Source organism: Eubalaena glacialis, chromosome 19, assembly GCF_028564815.1.
Source record: "Eubalaena glacialis isolate mEubGla1 chromosome 19, mEubGla1.1.hap2.+ XY, whole genome shotgun sequence".
NCBI classification, from domain to species: Eukaryota; Metazoa; Chordata; class Mammalia; order Artiodactyla; family Balaenidae; genus Eubalaena; species Eubalaena glacialis.
The window spans coordinates 61,729,860-61,756,375 of record NC_083734.1 but is presented as its reverse complement, the minus strand read 5'-3'; the positions used below and the strand labels follow the sequence as shown (position 1 = coordinate 61,756,375).

At 47.9% G+C, this 26,516-nt stretch overlaps 1 protein-coding gene across 1 annotated transcript; it reads right to left on the bottom strand.

Moving 5' to 3' along the window:
• Window positions 1-4,552: 4,552 nt before the first annotated feature.
• On the bottom strand, window positions 4,553-25,665 carry LOC133080934 (uncharacterized). Its single transcript, XM_061177106.1, has 5 exons — window positions 25,598-25,665; window positions 17,917-18,110; window positions 9,147-9,307; window positions 6,993-7,166; window positions 4,553-4,783 (listed from the first exon to the last, which is right to left on the bottom strand). Exons 1-5 carry the CDS (start codon window positions 25,663-25,665, stop codon window positions 4,553-4,555), a joined length of 828 nt encoding a protein of 275 aa, XP_061033089.1.
• Window positions 25,666-26,516: the final 851 nt, after the last annotated feature.

The window sequence follows — 26,516 nt, the reverse complement described above, 5'->3', positions numbered from 1 at the left end:
GGCACCCCTGCAACTCTGTAAAAATGGAACCAACGCCATTTCTTTGGGCTTCAGTCTCGCTTCCTCGTTGTAAACAGCCAGCCACCTGTGCTCTCCTCCACCGGGCGGGGGTCCCGGCCTTTGCGCATCCCAAGGGCTCCCGGGTAGGCTGGCACACCTGGCGGCAAGGGGGGCCCTCTGCCCCTCAGGGCAGGAGGAGAATTTCTTTACTTTCAGGGAAAAAGTGCGCATCAGAGAGAAAGGTGGAGTTCCCCGGATGGTGAGAGGGAGCGTCGCATGAATTTTCCTGAATTCGTGACACTCACACACACGTGCACACACACACGTGCACACACACTCACACACACGTGCACACACTCACACACACGTGCACACACACGTGCACACACTCACACACACGTGCACAGAGGTCTGGATGTGAGACTTAGAATGAAGCCTTGGAAAAGGTAAGGAAAAAGCCATGCAGCTCCTGTCGTGCATTCATCATGTGCTCGACACCTTCTAGGCGGGACCCTGGCGTGAGACAGGCCTGCCATCATCTCCTTCTCACTCCTGAGGACCACGGGGCGTGCCTGTCGGGAGCTCAGCGAGCTGGAGAGAGGATGCTGAGCCGCCAGGTGGCTGAGTAGTCCATTTTGGACACATACCAAAAATGAAAGAGTGAAGCCTTCAAACACGTACTGCGACGGTACCACCAGAAGTCTGAAACCAGAGAAAATGCTGACTTTCCTGTTCCATTCCCCGCCCCGACCCTGGAACAGTGAGGGTCAGGTGGATCAGACAGGCGAGGGGTCGTGTCACGGCTGGGGGACCTGAGGTCGGTGGCGGGGACAGAGTGGGGCAGGGGAGGCCGGGAGTGGAAGAGTACTGTGTGCTGAGTCAGGGAGGGGAAGAGGGTCTGCAAGGTTCCCCCTCATTCTTCACCCCGTAAGGAGGCCGGGCTCCTGAAGAAGGCCTCTGTCTACCCGAGGCCTCAGATAAAGACACCTAGGAAAAAAGGTGCCAGGGCTAGGAATGCAAATACAGCTGGCCCACCATATCTGTGGATTCCTCATCCTCGGAGTCAACCAACTGTTGAAAAAAATTCCAGAACGTTCCAAAAAGCAAAACTTGAATTTGCACCCGCCCCTCTCCCCACTGGCAACTGTTTACATAGTGTTGACATTATATTAGGCATTATGATTAATCTAGAGATGCTTTAAAGTATATAGAAGGATGTGTGTAGGGTACAAGCAGAGACTACACCGTTTGGTATAAGGGAGTTGAGCATCCGAAGATGTTGGTATCCACGGGGGTCCCGGACCCAATGCTCCCACAGACACTGAGGGATGCGTGTGTGAGAAGCACAGCAGGCCAGAAGGGCCTGAGGCCTTGTCTGCGACGCCAGTCAGAGTCTGCATGGCTGCCACCCAGCCTGGTGTGGGGAGGACAGCTTTCTCCTGAGACCTGCCAGGGAAAGCCTTGCAGCTGCAGACGGTCAGGCCTGAAATATCACACGGAGGTTTTTCACTGGGAACCGGACCCCTCACCATCCCATAGGCATCACGCCCAAGCTCGGCCCGTCCGAAGTGGCAAAGCTCTCCCTGAACCAGCTGCAAGCTGCTTGCGGTACCAGGAGGCCTCAGCCGCTCCCCTCCTCTCCTCCTGACCGCCTCCCCCCGCCCCCCGTGGAGCTGGCACACCTGCAGAGTCCAGCCTCTCCCCCTCAGCTGCCAGGAGGTGGGTGTCCTCGCTTGGAGTCATCAGCTCCAGAAACAGCAGCCCAAATGGAAGGACGTTGTCTGCAATCGGGGACAGATGAATCCATGGACACCTGTCACACATGCACGGGTTATTTTATCGAGAGAGCTCAGAAAGGAGCGGAGGACAAATAAGCCACAGGGCAGAAGGGGGTAAGCACACGCGTGGCGGTTCTGAACAAGCGTGGAATATAAGTGATGGCTAATCAGGCCGTTGTGCACGGGCCAAGCCTGGGAGGGTGCCTCTGAATGAGCGAGGGAGTAGGTACGTGCTGATAACGTTATAATGTCTCGAAACGCCAGTTGTCTCATCCTTAATAATAGTGGATTGATTTAGTGGAGCAATAGTGTGGATTAAATGAGGTAAATCCACAAAAGCTTTTAATGCAGTGCCTGGAACACAGTAATTACTCAGGATATGCTGGCTGATGTAGTTATTATTATTCTCACCTATGAGTCCTGCCTTGCTCAAGTCCTAGAGCAGAAGAGCTTTGTCTGTGTAGATCTTGCTTTGTGTATGAATGGGTTTCTGCAAAGATGTATGTAAATCAGATTTATTGTCAGCTGTGAATTTCACTGGTAGTTCTTCCTCTTGATGCCTGGGCACGTGGTCTAAGTGTGGGAAGTCTCCTCGGGGGGTCTCAAGCTTTCCTGTCTTCCATCGTAATTGTCTGGAGCTTGACCTCTACTTGGGTCTGGGTGGAAGTCTACACCTTGCGTAAAAGAAAACACAATGCCCAGGTGGGGTAGTGCTGAGGTTAAGCCCTCACTGGCACCCATGCGGAGCCGGCCTTTCTGCATGAAATCCTCCGCCTGAAAATAGAAGCAGGTAGGAAGGAGTGGCTTATGGTTAGAGTAAAAGGAGAGAAAGATGGAAGCTTATCCACAAACTGCCAGGTCACGCACAAGATATGCTGGATGGTTTCTTATTTCAGATGGCAAATTAGCCTGCGGGCAGGTAGAGTAGGACGGGGACAGTTGTCCACCCCAGGTCCTTCTAGGAAGGGACCTGGATACCTTCCTGACTTCCTTTGCTGGTCGATGGACATAGTCATGGAATTTTGACTTCAAGGAAAATTTTATAAAGTGGAGATAGGTAGAATTCCTTAGTCAGAAATCGTAAAGGGGAATTTGGCTTAAGAAAGAGCAGGCAGCTTTCTCTGTAAAGGGCCAGATAGTGAATATTTTCAGCTTTTCAGGCCATGGAGTCTCTGTTGTAACTAACTAGTCAACTCTGCTGTTATAGCGCCAAAGCCGCAGTAGAAAATGTGCAAACAAGAAGGTGTGTCTGCATTCTCATAAAACTTTATGTACTTAAACCAGGAGGGTCAGGTTTGGCCCAAGAGCTGTAGTGTGGGAATCCCTGGCTTAAGAGAGATGGGAAACCCTAAAATATAAAATTCTCCCTGTGTCATCGTGAATCATTGCAATAAGATGAAAAGCAAGTAGACAATTGAATTAATCAGCATAGCTGCAAAGGGAGCTGTCTACCCTAGATTGAAAGAGGACACGTGCCAGAAAGGAGGGGACCATGGTGTCTGTGCCTTTCCTGTAGCTCAGAAATAAACAGGCTGATGTTAAAAAATTAAGCCCTCCGTGAATCAGCGAAAAAGGTTAAGGATTAAAAATAAAGAAGGACTAGGTCTTGTTTTTGTTTTGGGGGGGCGGGTTGTTTAGTATGTTCAAAAGTTCAAAGCAAGGAAAGGATAGACCACCCGCCTGGGGACAGAGCTGTAATACATGTGCCATGACTTTGGTAACCTACAGCCACCTGGGAGGGGACCCAAAAGTGGGCCCGGTGACCCTCTGAGAGGTGTTGGGCCACGGTGGCAAAAAACAACGCAATCAAAACTACGGAAAACGATCCAGGCCCAAAGAGCAATAAAAACAAAAGATTGAGAAACAGTCTAAAAGTTCCCGGATGCAAAAAAGTTCCTAGCTGTCTTTCAGTGGTGTGATTTGGGTAATCGTTATTTTCTTGTTTATACTTCTGAGTAATTTTTATTATAAGCATATAATGCTTTTAAAATAAAAAGTGAAAGCTGTGTAAGGTGGGGCAGCAACCTTAGGATGGATGCTTAGAAATTATAAGAAGATAGGTTTTCGCTCAGCATAAATTAAAATTTCTCACTCTAATGGTCTGAGCTGCAAACCAGAGAGTGTCCCACAGTGGCAGACATTGCTTCCTACCAGCCGTTTTCCTACGTTGTTTTCCTGATGGGAGAACTCCCCCCGCCCCCACCCCCCACGTGAATACCCAGTCCTGGTCTTCCCGGCTCCCCTTGTGATTATGGTACAGGCAAACCACATCCTAGCCAAGGAGAATTGCTGGGAAATCTGCTGAGTGCCTCCTGGGAGAGGTTCTCCTTCTGGATGTATGTGCGTGTGTGTGCAACGTGGGGAGAAACTTCAGCCTTCCAGTGTTGGATGTGCTCCTGTGAGGATGTGGTGTTTGGTGCAGTGCCAACTGTTTTGTGACCGTGAAGAGCTAACCCCGAGGTCAGCATGCAACACGCTGGTGATGGTAGACCAGAAGGATGGAAAGAGTGTAGCCCTTGATTCATTGAACTGTAACCGTCCCCTCCCCTGCATCTGCAGACTTCTGAGAAAAGTGTGCTCATGGAGGATCCAGTTCTCATTGGGCATTGCAGTTTCTGAGGGTTTCACCTTTCCCCGAATGTTCACATGGAGGTGTGTTGGTGGAATTCGAGTCAGGTTAGAGAACATCTCAGTATCCTCGAGTCCTGGGAATATTAACTGTTTCAACCTGAAGCCTTGCAGCGAGAGGCCAGAATGCAGTTTTGCAATGTTTATTATTTCATGTCATTGGATTTTGTTGCTTTGACTATTGGGGGGAATAAAGGTGTTTTCACGTGGCTTGATGGTTTCTCTTTCTCATGGTTGTTGGTGTCCTTTCCCAAGCCTAGCTCTGTAGAAGACAAGGATAAATCCTGAAGATTCCCTTCAGGGGCGCACGAAACGCCCAGTCTCTGCATGTGTGGACTTATGGGCAGGTCTTTGGGGAAAACCAGTCTTTGCATCTCCTATCGGCAGAGAATAATGGCAATGAAATAGAGTTCCCTGTGCTATGCAGTAGGACCTTCTCGTTTCTCCGTTCTAAATGTAATAGTTTGCATCTACTAACCCCAAACTGCCAGTCCATCCCTCTCCCAACCCCCTCCCCCTTGGCAAGTCTGTTCTCTACGTCTGTGAGTCTGTTTCTGTTTCACAGATATGTTCATTTGTGTCATATTTTAGATTCCATATATAAGTGATATCATATGGTATTTGTCTTTCTCTGACTTACTTCACTTAGTATGATCATCTCTAGTTGCATCCATGTTGCTGCAAATGGCATTATTTTATTCTTTCTTATGGCTGAGTGGCATTCCATTGTATATACATACTTCAATTTAAAAAAAAGAGAAAAAAAAAGAAATAGAGCATGGAGGTCGGGGGTACCTGCTCCAGCACAGCAGGCTCACGTTTGGGCTCTACCACTGACTAATTGCAGTCTTGGGCAAGTCCCTTAACATGTCTCGTCTTTCATTTCCTCGTCAATAAAATGAGGGTGATGCTAACACGATGAAGGTCGTGAGGCTCAAGGCTTTGTGAAGTCTTTAGCACTATACCTGCCCCATAGTAAGAACTCCCTGCAAGGACCCTACTGTTTCCAGTTCCTGGGAGATTTGCTCTTCCCAGGTGGCCCCATGCGTTGAGAGGGCATCCCTATCAGGAGACATCGTCCTTCAGCAAGACCTCAGGGGACTGGATCTAGCGGAAAGCATTTCCAATTTGGATAACCCTCATCTCCTTCTGGGTCTATCAATGTGTGCTGCTGCTGTTATGATTACTCCATTATGTTTGAGTTTGTAGCACGTGGCTCAGTTTGCCTAGCAGAGTAAAAGCTCCTTGAGGGTAGGGTTGAAATTCCATTCTTGGATGCTCCAGAGTGCTGGGCTCTGGGCACGGGGCCCCTGCGTAGGGGATGCTGGGCAGTGAATGGAGAGATGGACAGCAGTGACGTGTGATACGAGGAACTGGGCTGGGTTCCAGGAGGTTCAGAGAGCAGCTGTTCTCAAACACGGCTTCGCATCGGAATCCTGTGTGGACAGAGTGACCAACCCTCTGGTTTGCACGAGTTCCAGGGACTCGAGACATTTCAGTTTTAAACCCAGGACGTTTAGTGCCTAAAGATGGAAAGTCCCAGGAAAAGTGAGTAAGTCAGTCCTGGGAAAACTGGGATGAACTGCTCACCCTACCAGTGGAGCTTTAAAACATGCTGATGCCTGGCACTCATCCCCAGAGCTTCTGATTACATTGGTCTGGGGGAGGCCTGGGGAGTAGCATGGCTAATTACCCAGGTGACTGTGAAGTTCAGAAAAGAGTGAGAACTACCAACGGGTGAAAGTTTCTGACCCGGGTTCCAGTGTATGCTGTGGAGTTGTGAATGGGTTACAGGTGGCCCGACATACTGGCCCCCTTCAGCCTTAGGGGCGCCCAGGAAGTGAACAGGGTTGGGAAGCCCTGCTGAATAATGATGCATCAATGTGGGGAATAGAGAATTTGGTATGAAAGGAAATTCCAAGGCCCCACCCAAGACCCCCTTGTATGCTACAAGCCTGGGGCTCTACATTTTCATCAAGCTTCCCAAGTGATTCATACTTCCCAAGTGAGTCAAATTTTAGAATGGTAAGAATGTATCTCTAGAAAGTACCACAAAGATATAACAGTAGTCCTTTCAGGGAAATGCATTTTGGAATAGTCCCACTTGAATTGACCTGGGTCCAGAAGGTAACAGGTGAGGAAGAAGGATAGGAACCAGAACCATCTTCCGTTATCACAAAAATGCCCCCCTCCCCTGACTTCTTCCTTCTCTGGAAATGGCCATGTTACTGAACACCGCTGCGGCCGTCTGCCTTCAGCTCTTCCCCTAAACCTCGGGTCACCGACCTTCAGTTACACTGGATTTAGTCTTGTGGTAGCTGGGATTATTGTTCTCAGTTCTTTCCTCCTTCTACCCTGTGAGCTCGCAGTGAACAAAAGTGGAACGAATGTATTTCCCTGCAAGCTAGCAAGGGAGAAGCATAGATGTTTGCCATTGTAAGCCACTGAGTTTTAGGGTGATGTGTTACGCAGCACTTTTGTGGCCAGAACTGACTAATGCATCCCTCAAAAGAAGAAAGAACTAGGCTTTGTCCATGTTCTCACTAAAAGACTTTACAACCCTGTACAGAAGAAAAGCTTGCTTACCGTGATGGCAAGGGCCTGGAAAGGGCAGAAGATCTGCCCAAACTGAGAGCACTTGTGCACGTTGATATCTCCAAAGCGACTGCAATGCTCCTTGCGGCCAGCCAGCCTCTTCTCTGCCTTCATGTCCATGAAGTGCCGGAAAGGGCCTTTCTGGGGCAGGTGGGCCACGTGCACCTGCGGTGAGGAGCCCAGGGAGCACGTGGTTACCGAGGGCCACGGGCTCACAGCAAGACAAGGTGCGGGGTGGGCTTTCTAGAAGAGGCACTCTTGTTCATGTCTCTCGTTCGTGAGTTGGGCTTCCAGGTACCTTTCTTAATTTTCTGTGGCCTCAGGATGCAGATCAAAGGGCCATCCCTCCATGGTCCCTGGGGCTGTGACACAGTGGATGGAGGGTCAGGGCACAAGCTCTAATTGTGACTCTGCCACTCACTGTGGGACCTTGACTCACTACCCGCCTCTATGGCAGATTATTATTATTTTTTTAATTTAAATTTTATTGGAGTAGAGTTGATTTACAATGTCATGTTAGTTGCAGGTGTACAGGAAAGTGATTCAGTTATACATATATTCAGGATGTGAGGGGCGCCTCTCTAGCCTCTTGATTCTTCGACACCCACAGACACAGGGATACGGCTGGCCACACGGTGGTGGTGGATGGATTCCGGCCGCTGGCAGCCGAGGGTGCCCGCCTTTCTGGCTGAGACACCTGCAGAGCGGGGTGCCGAGGGGTGGACGGCTGGAGTCGCCACGGGAACCTCGCCCCAATTAGGGGGTCAGAAACGTGGTGTTTTATTTCTTCCAGCCTGGACCGTGGGGATGCCGACGGGCACAGAGGCTCTGGGGGCAGGTGGAGGCGCCGACGGAAATCAGAGGCCACTAGGGCTTCTCGAGGTCAAACCGCCCGCTTCCCAGATGGAGAAACCGATACCCAGCAAGGTGAGAGGACGTTCTCAGGGTCTCTCTGTCACCTTCTCTTGCATCAGGCTTAAATTTGCATCTGTAGCTTCCGGGTGACGGCTCTCTTCCAAGGAGTCCGCCTGGAAGAGAGACAGACCGATGGCGCTGGACCGCCGGCGGGGCCAGAACACCCCGAGCATCGTGCATCGGGCCAGAGCTGCCTGCCAGCAGAGCTGTGTTTGCGGTGAATCGTGCGAGAGACCACCTCGCCGGCCTCTTCCGGCTCCGCTCCTTCCTCTGATGGGCCACTTTGCCTTTAGGAGAATCAGCATCAGCCCCGCCCTCACCACCATCACATTTTAAAGTAGTTTGTACCTCTTTTGCACTTGGGTCACCTCCCTGTTCCTCTCCTCTCCTGCCTTCCCCTGCCTTATTCCCATTCCTCTTTCCAGACTCTGATTTTGTCTTCCAGTGAAGTGGCACCCCTACTAGAGGCCTTTCTGGCCCCCCCCGTCAGAGTGAGCTTGTCCTCCTCTGGGCTTCCGCAGCATTTGCCCCAAGGGTCTGTGTCCCCCACTTGACTTACTGTGAGTGGGTCTCTACTTGGTCATGTCCCACCTAGACCCTAAAGTCCTTGAGGACAGGGCCTGCGTCTTATCCGTCTATGTAGCTTATCCATCTACATAGACTACGGGTCACGGGGTGAGTGCGCAACAGACGTTTGTCACATGAGCGAACAATTAGGTCTTGAAGAAAGCCACTTCTGGATTTTAGGACAATAGGGAGAAAGGGTTATGTTACCACCAAACTTTTCAAGAACATCTCTTTCACACAAAGCAAAATGAACCCGTTAACCAGAGGGTAAGGCGTTGTGGGATGAAGATTCAACACTGTACACAGTGGCATGAAGCAGAAATTCAGGGCGAGGAGGAGGGACAGAAGGGGCCTGGGGTGGAAGAAACCATTAGGGACATCAGACAACTGTCCGGTTTTGAGGATTTTCTTTTTTCCCTCTAGGTATCCCCAGTGAGGATTATGCTGAGTGCATTTCGAGCTGTGCTCGGGGCTTCCTTTCTCTCCCCGCCCTGGTCTCACATGGCATCAGGGCAGGACGGGGAATAGAAACCAATTACCCCTGTTCCGTTGGTTTGGGTTGGTCTCAGCGCCTCCTTTGCTGAGATCGCCCCTGGATGGGGCACATTCCCACTTTTTAGTCTGCAAAGGATAAAGGAAAAAGGGGGTCCTTGGAAGACTTACATCATGTATTCGGAAGCTGTTTGCAGTCGGAGGAGACAACTCCCAGCTTCGTCCCACGGCTTTGGTGGAGCTCAGACTCGAGAGCAAAGGTGGATAAACGGTTCCCAGAGGGATCGGCAGCTTCCAATCTGTTCCAAGGGGACGAGGAGAGCAAGGGCACCCTGAGGACCCGGGCACCACACTCCCTTCCTCCCCACCGGGACCAGGGCTGATTTCTCGTGTTTGACCCACAGTGTAACAAGGAAGAAGCTGGTGCAACTGAGAAAGAAGTCGACTCTCACCCCAGAGCCAAGAATGAAAGCTCTTGTTAGGAGATCAACGGAACCCATGTGATGTTCTAATTTGCTTTTCTAGAATGTGATCAGCATGGTGGGCAAGTCTCGTGCCACATGCATTATTCGTAAGTTGCTTTGCTAAGGCCATACGAGTTGAGTTGATTCTTGCTCTGGGGGTTTAACTGAGTAGAGAAGATCACTAGAGGCTCCAACAGGGTCATTTAATTAGGTTAATTAAAGAACGAATTATGTGAGCCTCTCATTTTGCTGCCTTTGTGCAGGATTATTCTTTTACTTGAGTGCAGAGGTTGGCAAACTTTCTCTGCAAAGGGCCAGATAGTAAACATTTTAGGCTTTGTGGGCCATCTGGTCTATGGTAGCACAAAAGTAGCCACAGACAATATGTAAATATGTAAATGAGTGGGCGTGGCTGGCTGTGTTCCAATAAAACTTTATTCATGGGCACCTAATTTTGACTTTCATGTCATTCTCCTGTGACACAAAACAGTCCTCTTTTGATTTCTTTTTCAACCTGTTAAAAATGGGAAAACTATTCTTAGTTTGCAAGCTGTAGGAAAACAGGTGGCAGGACAAATTTGCTGCCCGCTGTGTGAGTGGATGCCTCAGTACACCCCCTGTTGCAAGGAGACAGGTACTGGTTTCCCAGATAGAGAGGAGCTTTCTGAAGTTTTCTCAGCAATTCCAGAATCCGTATGCAAGCTGGACATCTCGTCCATGACCAGCCTTCAAGGAATCAAGCCCAGGCTGGCTGGCCAAATTCAATTACAAAATCTAGGGTCCCAAGGCACCTAGAAGTCATCCAATCTGTGTTCTAGACTTTATGTGTGACTACATTTAAAGCAACTTGGGGATACAAGGCTCCCTTCTACAAGAGAAAAGGAAAGGAGAGGAAAGGAAAGGAGAGGAAAAAGAAGAGAAGAGAAGAGGAGAGGAGAGGAGGGGAGAGGAGAGAAAAAAGAACCCAACTCCTAGAGTCAATGATCTCGTTGTGTTCGTCCGTCACTCGTGTCCATGCTGGCTAACTTTCACAGGCACGATGCAACCCCGCCTACGTGTAATCTAACTTCCTAATGCTGTTGGACAGTTATTTATTCTCCCACACGTAGGCACTGAGGGGGTAAATCACGGCAAGACTGCATCTCTAGGTTTTCTTCGATGCTTTCCTCTGCTGGGCCAGCCATGACCTTGGTGTTGCTCACTGGCTTTGCCCCAGATTTTAGGAGCTGATTTTGTGAAGAGAGGTGTCTGCTGATGTGGTCCCTGCATCCTTCCAGTGGCCTGAGGGAGGCATTGCTCTTCTACCAGAATGAAGAGAAAGCATGAAGTAAGCGTAACGTAGCATCTTCTCCAGGATGCCAGAGTCGGTATTAAAAAAAACCAACAACTCAGAATGATTCTCTCTGGAGTCTGCCAAAACACACTGAAAATTTAGTGGGATTCTGATGTTTTTAGTGGGTGGGAATGCAGTGGTGGGTGATTAGCACAGCCCGGCGTCTCCCCCGTATTGGACTCTCAGCAAATGTCTATAAAACAAATAAAAGGGGGTGAGGGTTTAAAGAACATTTTGTCTGAACAGGGACTTTGGTTTCCTTCTAGCTGCACTGCCTCTCGGGTTGTATTTCAGGTCTTTGTAGAAGCCTGTGATGTTATCGGGGGAAAGTTCCTGTTTAGACCCAGGCAAACCAAATCCAGCCTTAATTTTACAAAACCAGGGTTCACATCGCTCTCTGTGTCAAACGGCTGCCACCGGCTGAGTGGTTATCTTAAAAAGAGGAATCCAGCTTCCCTGGGCTTTGCCAAAGTTTCCTCAGCCGGTGAGGATGGGTTTCCTGCTGCATTTGCAATCAGGGACTATTCCGCAGGCAGAAGAGGGCAGGACGCGTTCCCGGGGTGTGGAGTGCACCCTTCGTGTGGAGGAAGGACCCGGCGGGTTAGGAGGCGTGAGGGAAGGGGAGCCTGTGGCTTCACGTTTCTCTTTCTCCTTGTGAAAAAATTATGGCATCCTGGCCATTTTTAGGACCCTATCCATGGTAGTAATTTTTTGAGGGGGCAGGGGAATGGTGGCTGGGGGCCCAGAGGGGGAAATTAGAAAGAGGCTGCTCTCCGGAAGTGATTAAACCCTGGAGAGAGATACAGATATTCATAGAAGACTGAGCAAATTTCAGAAATGATTCTTTATCACCTCAAAACTAGTTCCATGCCCTCAATCCTGAAAGCACTTCTCTTGTACAGAAAGGGCAGCTTTGCATCTTGGCGTTCGATTCTGAGCTCTTTAAGGCGGAGTCTGGGTTGTACTGATCTTTGAAAACCCAGCACCCAGCATGAAACTTGGCATATAGTAGGTGCTTAATACCTGCAGGTGACAGAGTAAATGTTGAATGAGCAGCATGAGAAAACAGCCTTCTTGGATATGTGGGCAACTTAATCTTTTCTCAATACTACCCCCGCTACTCCCCAGCCAGAGGCAGGTTGTCTACTAAAAGTAGCAGCCGTCCAGACCTGGGAGGGTGGCTTGAAAAGGTGTGAAATGTGTTGAATTTCAATCTCTTCACTGAAAGTAAATGGAAAAATGCTTTGTCGCTGGCCATGCCTCTTTGGCTTATGTCTTTAGGAGTTGCTCTCTCTCGCCTTTTTTTTTTTTTTCTCACTTTGTCATAGGCTTTATTATTCTTTTATACATCTTTATTGGAGTATAATTGCTTTACAATGGTGCGTTAGTTTCTGCTGTACAACAGAGTGAATCAGCTATACATATACATATATCCCCATTTCTCCTCTCTCTTGTGTCTCCCTCTCACCCTCCCTATCCCACCCCTCTAGGTGGTCAGAAAGCACCGAGCTGATCTCCCTGTGCTATGCGGCTGCTTCCCACTAGCTATCTATTTTACATTTGGTAGTGTGTATATGTCAATGCTACTCTCTCACTTTGTCCCAGCTTACCTTTCCCCCTCCCTGTGTCCTCAAGTCCATCCTCTACCTCTGCATCTTTATTCCTATCCTGCCCCTAAGTTCTTCAGAACCATTTTTCTAGATTCCATATATATGTGTTAGCATATGTTATTTGTTTTTCTCTTTCTGACTTACTTCACTCTGTATGACAGACTCTAGGTCCATCCACCTCACTACAAATAACTCAGTTTCATTCCTTTTTATGGCTGAGTAGTATACCATTGTATATACGTGCCACATCTTCTTTATCCATTCGTCCGCTGATTGCTTCCATGTCCTGGCTATTGTAAATAGTGCTGCAATGAATATTGGGGTACATGTCTCTTGTTGAATTATGGTTTTCTCAGGGTATATGCCCAGTAGTGGGATTGCTGGGTCATATGGTAGTTCTATTTTTAGTTTTTTAAGGAACCTCCATACTGTTCTCCATAGTGGCTGTATCAATTTACCTTCCCACCAACAGTGCAGGAAGGTTCCCTTTTCTCCACATCCTCTCCAGCATTTATTGTTTGTAGATTTTTTGATGATGGCCATCCTGACCGGTGTGAGGTGATACCTCACTGTGGTTTCGATTTGCATTTCTCTAGTGATTAGTGATGTTGAGCATCTTTTCATGTGTTTGTTGGCAATCTGTATGTCTTCTTTGGAGAAATGTCTATTTAGGTCTTCTGCCCATCTCTTTAAGGGGAATTTCGCTTTCACATCATTGGGAAAAGATCAAGCTTTGGCAACAGCAGTGGTTCTCATCCCTGGGGGGGGGGGTGTTGGGGACTCCTGGGGGCTTTAAAAAATTCCAAAGCAAGGGTGCACCCCAGGCCGTATCCATCTGAGTTTTGGCAGGTGGGACCCTGGACAAGCCCTACAGATGATTCAAACATGTACAGCCAAAGTCAAGTTTGCTCCTCTGACTATAATTTAGCAGTCAAACCAGGGGGGCTTTTAAGGGTGGAAATAATAATCCTGTGGATTACAGCACTTGAGTGGAGTCAGTACTTTTTATTTTTGACATGGCTTCACTGAGCCAAGAAAACTCTGAGTCTTTATATCAAAAAGTCAAATTTCATTGGATTAAAGCTTTATCGCTATTTGACTACTTTTGAACTGGGGGTGGGGGAGCATTTTTACTGTTATATAGAAATGCTAGGATTTCTTTCAGAACAAGGTTTGTGTTATTATTTTCTGAATCCCCAGCTCCTAACATGGGGCCTGCCATGTAGTAGATGCTCAAAAATTCTAAAACAATTATAGCAGCTGCTGCCTGCTGGACACCTACTGTTATATTCAGCATCTCCTTTGACTTTTAAAGCCAGCGTAGGAGACAGCCATCTCGGGAGGATGAGGAGAAGCAGAAAGTGATGAACGGCTTGGGTCTCTGATGCTATCATGGGGCCACCTACGAGCCCTCCCGGCCTTCCTCTGGACATCTTGTCATTTGGGGAAGATACACTCTTCTTTGTGTTGGTGGAAATTTTTCTTTTCATTTCTTCAGGTCAAATGCTATTCTGTCTGATATACACACCTACTTCATGAGGTTTATCCCTAGGTATTGGAGAATACTTGGCAAACTGACCAGTGTTAACATGCGCATGGAAAAATACAATGTCTTCGTTATAATTTAAGGATCCCTTAATACTGATGCAATTAGTAAGAAGGGAAGGACGGGGATGACCCTCTTCCTCAGTACGGACTCATGGGAAGTTTGGATCATGGCGTGGGATGGGGAATAGGGTGGCCTAAACAGATTTAACCAGGATAGCAAATCACCCATTGGGCCTGATGTGTCTAATTTCGTCTGAGGCAGAGAAGACCCAAGAAGGAGTTGCTCTCTGCCTCTGAGCCCTCTTATCTGAGTGTCTGTCTAAAAAATATATGCAGGTCTAGGGTAAGATGAGTGGAGTGTAGCCAGCATACATGCCAGCAAGGCCACCCCCTGCATCAGTAGACACAGGAGCTGGACCCACGTTTCTCTTCCTGGTCCCATCACAGCTGAATCCTCGAATTCAGCTCAAGGCCACCTGGACAAACTGTAACTCACTCAGAGTGGAGTGATGAGGATGGTGCGGAAAACGAAAACCCTAAAACTCTCTTCGTTCTTTGGGGCATGACTGGAAGAGGTGGGCATAATTAGACTGAAGAAGAATTAATCCAATGGGGGTCATGGCAGTTACTTTCAAATATCTGAAGGCTGCCATGTAGAAGAGGGAGCAGATCATCTGACCAGCCCCAGTGGGTGGAATTAGAGCCAATGAAGGAAACTACAGGCAGGCAGGTTTGGATTGGGCTTTGGACACAATGCTAACAGCCACAGCCGCCAAAGACAGAGTGGCCCATCTCAGTAGATGGTCCCATCGCTGGTGACGTTGAAGCGTAGATGGAGCCACCGTTTGCAGGGATGTGGTACAGGATCCCGGCACACATTCACATGCTGTTTCCTTTCCTCTATGACTTCAGCGATGAATCAAAGAGTTATTCGGCGCCTACTATGCGTCAGGCTTTTAGTGGTCAGACTATGACCTTTAAGATCTCTCCAAACTTGGTGATTCTTTGAGGATCTGAGTATGATGAGCTCCATTTTGCCCAAGAAAAACTATGGCACCAAGATCTGGCAAGAGTTGCACGAAGCCAGACAGTATGTAAGGGGTGGACCCTTCATTCTCTCTGAGCTTTTGCTCTCTCCGCTCTCCTTTCTCGTTCAATCGTCTGTTCTTTTCCGAGGAAACCAGATCATGCTCTGCTCAGCCATCTAGTCTTGAGCATGTATAGGCAGAACGTGCAATATTGGTCTGAAAGATGTTTCCCCGACTCTGACAAATTGGAGCAAACTCTCCCTTTTATCTGCAATCTTCCAAATCTCCCCAGATACCCTCGAGCAGAGACGGGTTATACGCAAGGGCTGTGGTTCAAGATTTCATACGACACGTGACTTTCCGGTTGGAGAGCGGATGCGGATTCTTCAGATACAGTCACCCCTGCTATTCTCTGCACCGAGATTCCAAAAATTGCTGTTGAAACCGCACATTTCCAAGCAAGCCCATTTCTTTTTAAACATTTCTCAATCTCTCAGTCTCTCTTCTCTCCCCACCACTCCACCGTGGATCTTTACATCTTCCGTCTTTGGGTATTTCCTGCCAGGATCTCTTGCCTGGCAGAATCCCCATTGGTTTAGGGGCACCTAACCAGGCAATGAAAACCAACCTGGCTTTGGAGCTGGGCATTCCACAGGCAAGCAGGGCCATCCGGATCCGGTCTCTCTTCTTTCGTATGCGTCAGGCTTGCAAGATGTAGGGAGGGCAAATTAGCAGCTGTGTAGGAGTGACTGACACTGGTAAAAAGCATCTGTTGGAAAACTTGCTTTGTAATTTCCTGAGCCTTTCAGGGTCAGATGTGGGTAAAACCCCCCAAATGGAAGAAAATCCTAATCACTTTCAAGTGGGAGGAAACTAAGAAACAGACAGGCTCACATGGGTGCAGACTGTGGATTCTGAACTGCAGGCTCCCACGATAGTTTCCAAAGCTTCCAAAGCACTGCTCCCTTAGGGACCAAGCCCCGATCTTCTCCTGAGGTCCTTTATTTGGCCCAGCTGGGACCATCAGTGGATGGGAGTGGTGTTCAAATCCACCCTCTCCCCACACTGCTCTGTGAGGCTGGAGATGAGTTGGAAAACGGAATAGGGTCCATAAATGCATACTCTGCATTAGTGTTTCGGATGATCTTTATTGGTTTTATTCACCCAGGTATTTTCAGCACCTGCGACAGTGCCTGGAGCAGAATGGGTGCTCAAAAAATATTCAGTGAATGAAAGAACGGATCCCCATTTGTATCCTACGCACTCCCTAGTGTCCTTGCCACTTAGCTGACTTTGTACACATGGTTGGTGCATGAAACGGAGGTGAAAAAGCAAAGGAGGCTTTGCTCTCTAAGCAGAGCTGGAGGGGGATATACATGAGGCAGGTTGGAAGGGTAGGAGAAAATCAGCACAGCAGTGTGGCGGTGTCTGGGAAAGCTGTGGGCTTACGTGCAGGCCCTCAGAAGGCGTCCGAGCTGGGAGACAGGAGGAGGCCAGACGTCTGTCTCTGGTGCCTTTGAAGTTGACGGTTCATTCTGAACTCTGCTGGCATCTGCACGTGCTTTGCTTCGAGATAAAGAACCTCCTCTTTCTCTCCGTCTACTTTGGCTGCATTTCTTCTCTCCTCTTCCCCTTCCCCACAATGCTTCGTAAGTACCAGTTTCAATCCTGGGGAGCAGGACCAGGCTTTGCAAAAGACCCATTTTCTGAGCTCTGCCTTATCTGGTTCCTATCATATCACAGTTTTCATTGGCCTCAATGTGACTGAAACCAAGAAGACGTAGGGAATAGAAAGTGATTTGCAAAACGTGAGCAGTGTCTGCAAAACTAAGAACCCTTTCTGATTCTGTGTGAATAGGGCTCTGGGGGTAATTCAGAGAATTTATGTAACCCCTGCTCTGGCAACTGGAATTTGTCACTGGGTTTATTTAGCACTTGGAGGAACTGATAGCTCCATGTTAATGATCAGAAAGGGTGGCATCTTCCAGTTAGTCAATGAAGACGAAAGATAACTTTGCACCTTAAAAAATACACTCTTGCTTTCCTCTCCTCTATCAATGAGGCACACTCAGGGCAGAAACATTATGTGGATGTCTTTACCAAAGGTGTGATTTCTTTGGCTAGAGGAGATGGACATGCAAAGATGACTTGCCCGGCTCTGGGCTCTGGGCAGGCTTCTCCCTGTGTTAACCCCATGTTGGTACATCAGGGCTTTGAGAGCCACAGGCAGAGAAAAGTCAGTCCTTGGGTAAGAGGTGAGGCAGAGGAGAGCGGACAGAGAGAGTGGGAACAGGAGAGAGACGTTATGAAAGGAGAAGGAAGGAGACCTGCTTCCGGCCAGGTCAGTCGCCTTCCCGTGCTCCAGCTCGGTCACTGCTGTCCCTGCTCTGACATCTACCGTTGGCACTAAGTGATTGTTCCCCGTTCTTGAAGAGACACCTCATTGGCTGGTGGCCGCTCCCTACCTGATGGGGTGTGCCCGGGGCTCAGGTATGTGCTTTGTGGGCTTAGAGACTGAGCCCCTATGGAAGAGCCCAACTCTGCAGAAGTAAAGGCAACGAATGGGGTAAGGGATGCTGGGTCCTTGGCCAGAATCAGATTCTCTCCCTGAAAAGGTGAGGCTGACCCTCTGGGACTCAGGACATAGTCTGGGGCTATTGAGCTAATTGGCCTGCATGGCCTTTGGTTTCCCTGGGAGCAGCCGTCTTCGGTCCAACCCTGGATATTACCTAAGTATGGAGATGAGAGTTTTGGAGCCAGACGTTAAGTCATGAAGAGTAGTAGCTCTGCAGACTTGCGTTTTCCAACCTAATTTCCCGCCCTGTTCACTGTGTCCCATCACATCAGCTCCGCCTTTGCCCCAGAAGCCTCCAGGCCCAGAGCCCCATTTCCCGAAACGGAAGGATGCCTGTAGATGCACCAGGATGGGCCAGGTCTGCAGCCCTGAGCTGGCCTTACTCTTGGCATCTTTTCGTGGTTCTGTTTTGCCAGGAGAAAGGCCTTCCTCAGCAGCCTTGTCGCCCCCTGTTTCCTTTGTTTTGTCGTCCGTGGTCTGGGCCCCTTGCCCCTTCTGCAGCAGCTGACTGTAAGGCGAGGTCTGGTCTTCAGGCAGATCTTCCTTCTTGTTCTCCTTCCTTCTCCCATGGAGAGCTCTACACATAAACCCCACCATCAGCTGTGACGCTCTTGAGGGATTCAACTGCCCCTAAATAAGTGGCCTGACATGTGGTCATTAAGAGGAAGGAGGTGAACTGGAACACTTAACTTCATGAAAAATTATGTACGGAACCTCCCCGGTGGTCCAGTGGTTAAGGCTTCACCTGCCCATGCAGGGGGCGCAGGTTCAATCCCTGGTCGGGGAGCTAAGATGCCTCGCGGCCAAAAAAACCAAAAAACATAAAACAGAAGCAATGTTGTAACAAATTCAATAAAGACTTTAAAAATGGTCCCCAACAAACAAATCTTTAAAAAGGTTATGTAATCTGGAAAGAAAATGAATTGATGCCGTCAGCTTATTCTTGCATATAGTAGAATGAGAGAAGGGTGAAAGTATCCCCCACGTAGCAGCACGATTGGAGAACAGGTATATATGTATGTGTGTGTGTGTGTGTGTGTGTGTGTGTGTATGCATATAAATGAATGAATGAAAGAAAATAGTTCTTACAGGGATGAAACACAGGAGGTCAGGCTACAGCTAAGGTCTAGCATTTCATGTTTATGGGGTAGGATTAATATACTACACGTCAAACTGTGTTCTCTTTCTGTTTTCCCCATTTCCCATGATATCAATTAAAAAGAGAGTATTTGGGGGGAGTATTGAACACAGTGCTTCAGTGGCTCTCAAACCTCCAAGTCATCCCTCTTGGCAAGATCCACAAGGTCCTTCCTGATCTGACCCTGCTCACTTCGTCCCCTCCCCGCTCCCCCGAGGGCTGAACCATCCCAGGGCCCTCAGGCTTCTGGGACTCAGCCTGTGCTTCTCAGTCTGCTGGGAATGTAACACTTTCCCCCTTTCCCTCCTTTGTACTCCCATGCTACTGGGGACCCCTCATTGTCACTTCCTTTTCTGTGTGGTCCACGAGTTGTCCCAACCATTGATGTAGACCCGCCCTCCCTCTGGTCCCCAGCCCCTTTCAAGCATCTCCATTCTAGTAATGACCAAGACTGCAGTCAATGGTCTGTCTTCATGTCTGTCTCCACTGTTAGATTTTATGTTCCATGAGGTCCTAGCCTCTGTCTGTTCACCAGTGTCTCCGAGCATGAGGCAGTGTATCTGACAAGAGGTAGTCGCTCAATTCATATTGATGAATGGAAGGGTGGATGGGGAGAGGACAAAGTATCGGGTATAGGTAGAGGGGAATAAACGACAGTAGATGAAAAATATTAACTACGTGGAAGGGAGAGTCGCGGGCATGATTACTCCACTGCAGATCCACAGTGGTACCCAGGGTCAGTCAGGAGCAGAAAGTCAAGGTCGTGTTTGTACCAATGTTGTCTCTGGGATTTGTCAAGAGTGTCCAGCTGCACGAAGGGCTCAGAAAACAGGACATGATTTTGCCTTTGCATTTCGTGGTTAGCATATCTGAAGATGCACGAAGTGGTAACATCTCTGCTGAGCTGAGTTCTTCCCTGAAAGCCAGAGAAATTTAATCTGAAACCCAGGCTCCTGGAGGTGATAATTAGAAGAGGACATTAAGGATTTAGAAATAACAGTGTCCCTCCGGGAGCCTTGCGTTAGCACCACGTATGGAACTGTCCTCACTGAGCTCGGACAGGAACCTGGAATTTTCTCCATACCATATAAAAAAAAAAAGCGCATGGTTTTTCTCTGATGCGTTTGAACTTGGTTTCTGAAGTTGTGGTTTCTGAAGCCTCTCTTCACTTATGGTGGTTCTTCCGCTCCTCTCCAAAGATGCAACTTCAGCAGTTCGTGTGCTGCACAGTTGTGAGTAGCCGGGCAGTTTTTTTAGGAAAAACAGCATTCTTGAGCTGAGAAGAACATCTGCTCCGTGTCTGATCACCAGAAACCTCCAACTTTGCTAGCAAGTTGTAACATTTGAACCGATCACCCAAGGCATATCTTGGCACATTAAGGAAATCTACACTCAATAAAGATGCTATTGTACGTGTCTCTAGTGCCTTATTCAAGGATCGAGGACGGTTCCCCTCAGCCAGGAATGCTTGTTTATAAAGTTGTAGCTGCGCGGTACTATTTATAGGACCCAGGCAGATATGCAAATGAGCGTGGCCCACAGGACTCAATTAAGTCTTTCCTTGTCAAGCTGAATTGGGCCATCGAGTGACTGCTGGGGGGCGGGGATGCCCCCTCCCCAAGAGCATATTCTGGCATGTAAAAATTATGCTCATAAAATGTTGGAAAGAAGAGGAGACCTTCTAAGGGGCCCTACATCAGGTCACCCGTGGGGGAACGGACCACTTCCCATCTGTTTTAAATTAAATGTGTTTATTTTCTTTGCATCTCGCTCCCCAGCTCATTGTAATCGGTTAGAAAATGTCTTCTGTGATGTTAACTGAAAGCATATTTTTTAATAAGTTGAACTGGCTGTTTGCTTTCACACACAAGGCAGTGACATGGCTTCTTTCACTGTGACTCTGGCATGTGCTTCGTGGGAGCTGTAGGACGGTGCCTGGGGCTCTATTTGTTCAACACTCGATTTTTGTTCCCTGTGATGTCCCAGATTCTATGCTAGGTGTTAGGGGTAGAGTGGAGACAAGAGCATCAGTGACTAAATACATAAAGTAATTGTCCTTTGTGAAAAGTGCTAGAAGGGAAGTAAACAAGGGACAGAGAGAGTGTAATTGTCAAGGACCACCTTCTGAATTGGGTGGCCTGGCTCTTTGGGCAAAAGGATTTGGATCTGAGGCCTGAATGATCAGAACAAGCCATTCAAATAGAAACTGGGAGATGAGTATTCCAGGCAGAGGAAACAGCTGTGCAAAGGCCTTGAGACAGTCAAGGGTTTGCAACATTTGAGGAAGAGAAAACAAGCCAAGGTGGTTGGAATAGACGGAGAAAGGGAAAGTGGGGAGGGATGAGGCTGGAGCAGGGCCAGGGCAGGCAGGGCCTCCTGGGGAACGCTCAGGATTTTAGATTTTGTTCTAGAAGCCACAGAACGGCAGGAGAAAATGCCAGGCTTGGATTTGCCTCTTAGGAGGATTAGATGGGCGAAATTGAGAAGGACAGATTGGAGAGGGGAGGGATGCCGCGGAGGTGCCGGGTGGGAGGGGCTTGTATCAGTCCAGGTAGCGGTGACGCAGCACGCTTTGGCGTGGCATCCTTGGAGACGGAGGTCGAAGCGTGGGATCCAGAGGTTCTGGAGGTTAGACTTGACAGGACCTGCTGATGCATCAGCCAGAGCAGGGGAGGGAGAGGAAGACTCTAGAACTCAAGGGATCTGGTGGTGTTTTGACCTTAGCAACAGGGCAGTTGATGGTGCTGTTTACAAAGAGGAGAGAGATCCAAGGGCAGGGCTGTTTTGTGGGAAGGTGGGGAACAGAAATCCGTTCCAAACATATTGAGTGGGCAGATCTGTTACTAAGCTCCGTGTAGAAAAGGTCTCTTAGCTATAAGTCTCCTGAAAGGACAAACTTTATAATTTATCGTTATAACTTTAGAAGTAACGATGGAAACATTTGGAAGAACGTTTGATGCAGCTTGAGACGGGGAAATCAGAGATGATTCAAGGGTTGGCAATAAATCTAGTGACCAACATCGCGTATGGAAATACGTAACCGCGGATTTTCTCCTTTGCAAAGTCTGGTTGGACTTTATTCCTGTATTGGAATAAAAGTACTGGATGAGGTGTGGGTGCAGACAGTCCGAGAGCTGTTTGTGCTGAGAGGGATGGCCGAAACATCCAGAAAGGAGGAGGTGAATTACGATGCAGAGAAGCAAGTATTAATACTTAGGGCTTGGAAAGCGTACCTAGGGAGTGATACAATCTACTTATTTAATGTTATCCTTTCAGTTCCAGCAAGGGGAACCCATTTTTTTAAGCTACTCTTTAAAAATGACATTTTCTCTGTACATCAGGTATTGAAAAAAAAAAGGGGGCGGGGAACGGAGGCACCTCTTAACATTTCGTCAGCTGAGTCTCTGCCTTCCTATTAATTTTTAGCAGACTCTGTTTTTCCACCGGCCTGCCCACTTCCGAGTACAGGCAGTCCTACGCTTTGCTTTGCTTTGCTTATCTGTTTTCCTGTTTGGTGTTCTAAAGGTGTCCGTGGTGCTTTTAGGAAGCATAGTGTTTGGATGGTTGGTGAGCAGCCTGCACTGCAAAATGCATTAACCTGAGGTTATCACAGGTAACTGACTTGGAAGAAAAGCTTTTCCCAGTGGGTTTCTGGTTTGTGTGCCTAGGATCTCAGAGTTGTTCAGGGGAAAGTCTTCTAGTTTTGGTAGAAAAAGCTTAATTTGGGGGTCAGAGAGGCTTGGGTTGAGTCCTTATCTCTACTGTCTTCTAGCTTGTGACTTAAAGTTTTTAAAAATTGAAGTACGGTTGCTGTACAATACTATATAAGTTACAGGAGTACTAAATAGTGATGCACAATTTTTAAAAGTTATATACTCCATTTATAGTTACTATAAAATATTGGCTATATTCCCCTTGTTGTACAATATATCCTTGTAGCTTATTTTATACCTAATAATTCATACCTCTTAACCTCCTACCCCTATATTGCCCCTCCCTCCTTCCCCCTACCCACTAGTAACCACTAGTTTGTTCTCTGTATCTCTGAGTCTGCTTCTTTTTTTTTTTTATATTCACTAGTTTGTTGTATTTTTTAGATTCCACATATAAATGATATCATACAGTATTTCTGACAGCATTTTTGAACCCTGTGTTTTCATCTGGAAGACGTGGGTAATGAGATATATGTAAATTGCAGAGTAGTTGTAAAGATGAGATGAGATGACATATGTGAAGTCCTTAGCATGAGACTTAATTCATACTGGTTACCACAAATATTATTATTAGACTTACAAACACAATGGTTGTCAATTGGACAGGAAACAAACATTCCTGGTTTGTAGCTCTGTAAAGGCTGTTGACAAGTATCACAGCTGTGTGTGCAGGGGTGCTGGGGTAGGGTTCTCCATTCCAGTCTAACAGAAGTTGCACACTGGACGTCCTGATTGTATACTTTAAATCAGCCATTTTTTCAGTTTGAATGAACACTGTAAATTGAACAAGTAAATTAAAAAATGGGGACCTTTTCTATGCAATGTGGATTACAAACTTCTCTCGAAAAACCGTCTGGTGACATGGGCCCCCCACCATTCCAGATGGTGACCATCAGCTGTGACTTAGAAGCTGATAGTAAGGTCCCATGTGTCCTTCCCTGCTCCCTGCCCCTCTTAGAGAGCCTGGTCTTATATTTTATATGCGCCCTTGGCTAGCTTGTATGACCTTGGGCAAATTCTTTAACTCTTTTAGTCTTGGTTTCCCCATCTGTAAATGGAGATGTTAATAATAAAGCTGACCCCAGAAGTTTCTTTTGAGGATGAAAGAACATCAACAAGAAGTTTTTCCACAGTGCTTGGCACACAGAAAGCACTCAGGGCTAGCTGCTGTTGTCACCATCAGAGCACTTTGCAAATTAATAGCCGTCTGATTGTAATACATACTTAGATGGACACTGATAGAAGTTGAACTATGGGTAAGACAGACATATGTTATAGGGATATCATATTTTTGAAAAATACCAATACTGTTTTCTTTTTTGTACACCCTTGTACTTGATCCAATCCCCACTCGCCTTTTAGGGAGAAGCTTTTAGGCTGGATCTCGTCCATCACATCCACTCTCTACTCTTCTCCATCTTGGAGCTGACCAGTTGGGTTCTATCAGTGGACCCCCAGCCTCTGGTGTCCAGTTAGGTTTGGCCAGTGGGATGCTCCAGTGGGGGGGGGATCAAAAGAAGGGAGGATAATGACGCCAGTATTTACTCCTGTCTGGTTCCTTCCCTGAGAAGTTGCCTTGAGCCTGCGAAGATCCCAACCCAAGGGTACTGGTTCTCTTTACACACTTCCTCCATCTGGGTTTGGAAAACACTTCCCTCAGACTCTCAGGTCTTGGACCTATAGGTGGTAATGATTACATCGTTACTAGCCCCGGGCAACGTGCTGTTTCTTGCTGTTCCCCTATACCTCGCCCATTTCCTTGTAAAGCCACTTTGATTTATCCTATGTCATCAGCTGACATAGCTCCCACTGTCCTGGAGAAACTTAGGATTATTAAAGCAGAAAGCAAAGAAAATGAAGTCAATTTTAAGATCCTAATCTCCAGATGGCATTTCGAATCCACAGCGAGGTAGAAGCCAGGCTTTGTGAAGAGAGAAAGGGTTTTCTAAATTCCAAAAGGTTTCCTTTAACACATAAAGAGCCAGGCTAGATCAAGGAGGGTCAAAGCCATAGCGCAGAGCAGGCAGAGGAAGTGCCTTCGGGGAAGTGTCCACAGGACAGGAAGAGGGCGTGGAGACCGTGGCCACAGGAGGGCCGTTCTGGGGGGAAAGCTAGGATGCTGATCGCAGCTCGGCCACCGAGAAGTGACTGTCTCCGCCCTCAGCGCCCCCGGCCCCAACCTGGTTTAAGCAAAATTAGGGGGTGATGAGGCATTAGAAACCCTCACAGAAACCCCGGAAGGCGTGAGGGAGGATCCACCATGCGCTCCCAGTGTGTCTGCCAGGGTTTGGAGGTGGTGGGACAGCCAGGGCGCTGGGCTCCTCGTGGCCCCGGTGACAGGTCGCCGAGGGGTTGAGAGCGGTAGTCCTGGCACAGACCTGTGTTCAGGGCAAGGAAGCAGGAGGCCACAACGCATAGGGACCTGGTGATTTCAGGGGCCACAGGGACCATGGGCTGCAGCACCAGATGCCAGCAGGACACCACGAGGGGCAGCAAGATCAGCCACACCTGCGTAAACACCAGCCCAGGACATTTAGAGACAAGACAGGCCCACAGCCAAGGACTCTGAGGACGCCTGTCACCTCCCTCTGCACCCGGGTCCTTGTTGGGAAGGAGTGGGAGAAATGACCCCTTGACGGAGGGAAGAAACAGCCTGTGAGCTGACTCTTGATTTATGCAAACGAGGCTGAGTTAATGTCAAAGTGAAATGTTTCAAAGAACAGAATAAGTTACCCTTAATTGGCAATTTTTATTTTTCTTGGCCATCAGGAGGAATGGAAACTCCAGAGTAACAGACTAGTGATAAATGGCCATGAGCTTCATTTGTCCCACACCCCTGTGCTCTGTGTAAATTTCGATGCCCTCTCCTTGACTTTCTTACAAGATGGATCCTTTACACTGGACCCTTGTCTTTTGAGCCACGTTGAGTCAAATTAGGGGTGGTGAATGCATTCCGTCTAATACAACGACTTTTACTTATTAAATTACTTTTACTATAATAACTCTAAAGGAAATTAATACAGAAAGAAAAATGTCCATATCCCCTCTACCATACCACAAAGACATCCACTTTTAAAAAAGTGGTTTTCTCATCCATGTTGCTAAAATCCTAGCTGACAGATTGGTCAAACCCTCTGCTTAAGGAAGGCTCTGCTACCAACACCCAGAGACGATCCCCAGTGACATAAAGGAAGAGAGATTTGAGCTGATTACCTGACATTGTCATATGGCATCGAGCTTCTGCTTACTTGGGAAACCTTCCAATTAGTGAAACGGGTCATTCTTCGGATGGTGTTCAGATTCAACAGTGTGGACAGGATTTCACTCTTTGCTTCCTACTTCTTAGCCTTTGCCCTTATACAAAATCCCAGGCTTCATGGGGATTCCTCTCCATCTTTTCTCTGGCATCCTAGACCCTGGTTCTGGGACTTTGGAATGTTGACATTATGATGCTGCCGATGGAATTCCTAAGCCTTTTTGAACTGGAGTCCTAAAGAAGAGATTTTAGCTCTTGCTGACCTTGGCACGGTTTTTTCTCCTTTGTGCTCTAATGCACATGACATTGGGGAAGTGTTTTACTTGGACAGGGGAATGAGCAGTGAAGCAAAATACATCCCCCTGCTCTTGGGTGTATTGCCCAGATTGGGAAGCATAGGTTGTTCTAAACGATGGCTTATTCTTGTGCTTCCATTGACTTGGAACTGGAAAGAGATGCGATCTGCCCACATCCAGGAGTAGGGGAGATGCCTATTTCAACAGGATTGCCTACCAGCTTCATCTAGATGTGAGATTATGGGTCGAGGACCCTATTGTGGTAAAGGCAAGCCGCTGGTATTTTGAGATGCCATTTGGTTTTCTCTCCAAAGATTCCCAGGGGTGTTCCCTCCACCGTCCACAATTTGCAGGTTCTTGCAGAAGAGCCTTGGATGATGGCAACCTTGGGACCACACAGGAAGTTCTCAATACTGGCAATCACGCTCCTGTGGACTGGCTTTTCAACTCTGATGGCAGAGGCTCTTCTTATATCAGCCCTGGGGAGTCAAATGGAGGAAATCCTGAATAAAATCTAGACACAAAATCTATGGACAAATGGGTGAAATAAATAAGCCATTTAATTAAGACTTTATAGTTT

Bases quoted from the DNA above. Each gene is read 5' to 3' on its own strand.
- LOC133080934 (XM_061177106.1), bottom strand. From the start codon at position 25,665: ATGACCCGTTTCACTAATTGGAAGGTTTCCCAAGTAAGCAGAAGCTCG. The intron at 7,167-9,146 runs GTAAGTCTTCCA...TCCTCACCGCAG, and splicing joins ACAGCTTCCGAATACATGAT to GTGCACGTGGCCCACCTGCC. The intron at 4,784-6,992 runs GTAAGCAAGCTT...CTCTGCCGATAG, and splicing joins TCCAGGCCCTTGCCATCACG to GAGATGCAAAGACTGGTTTT.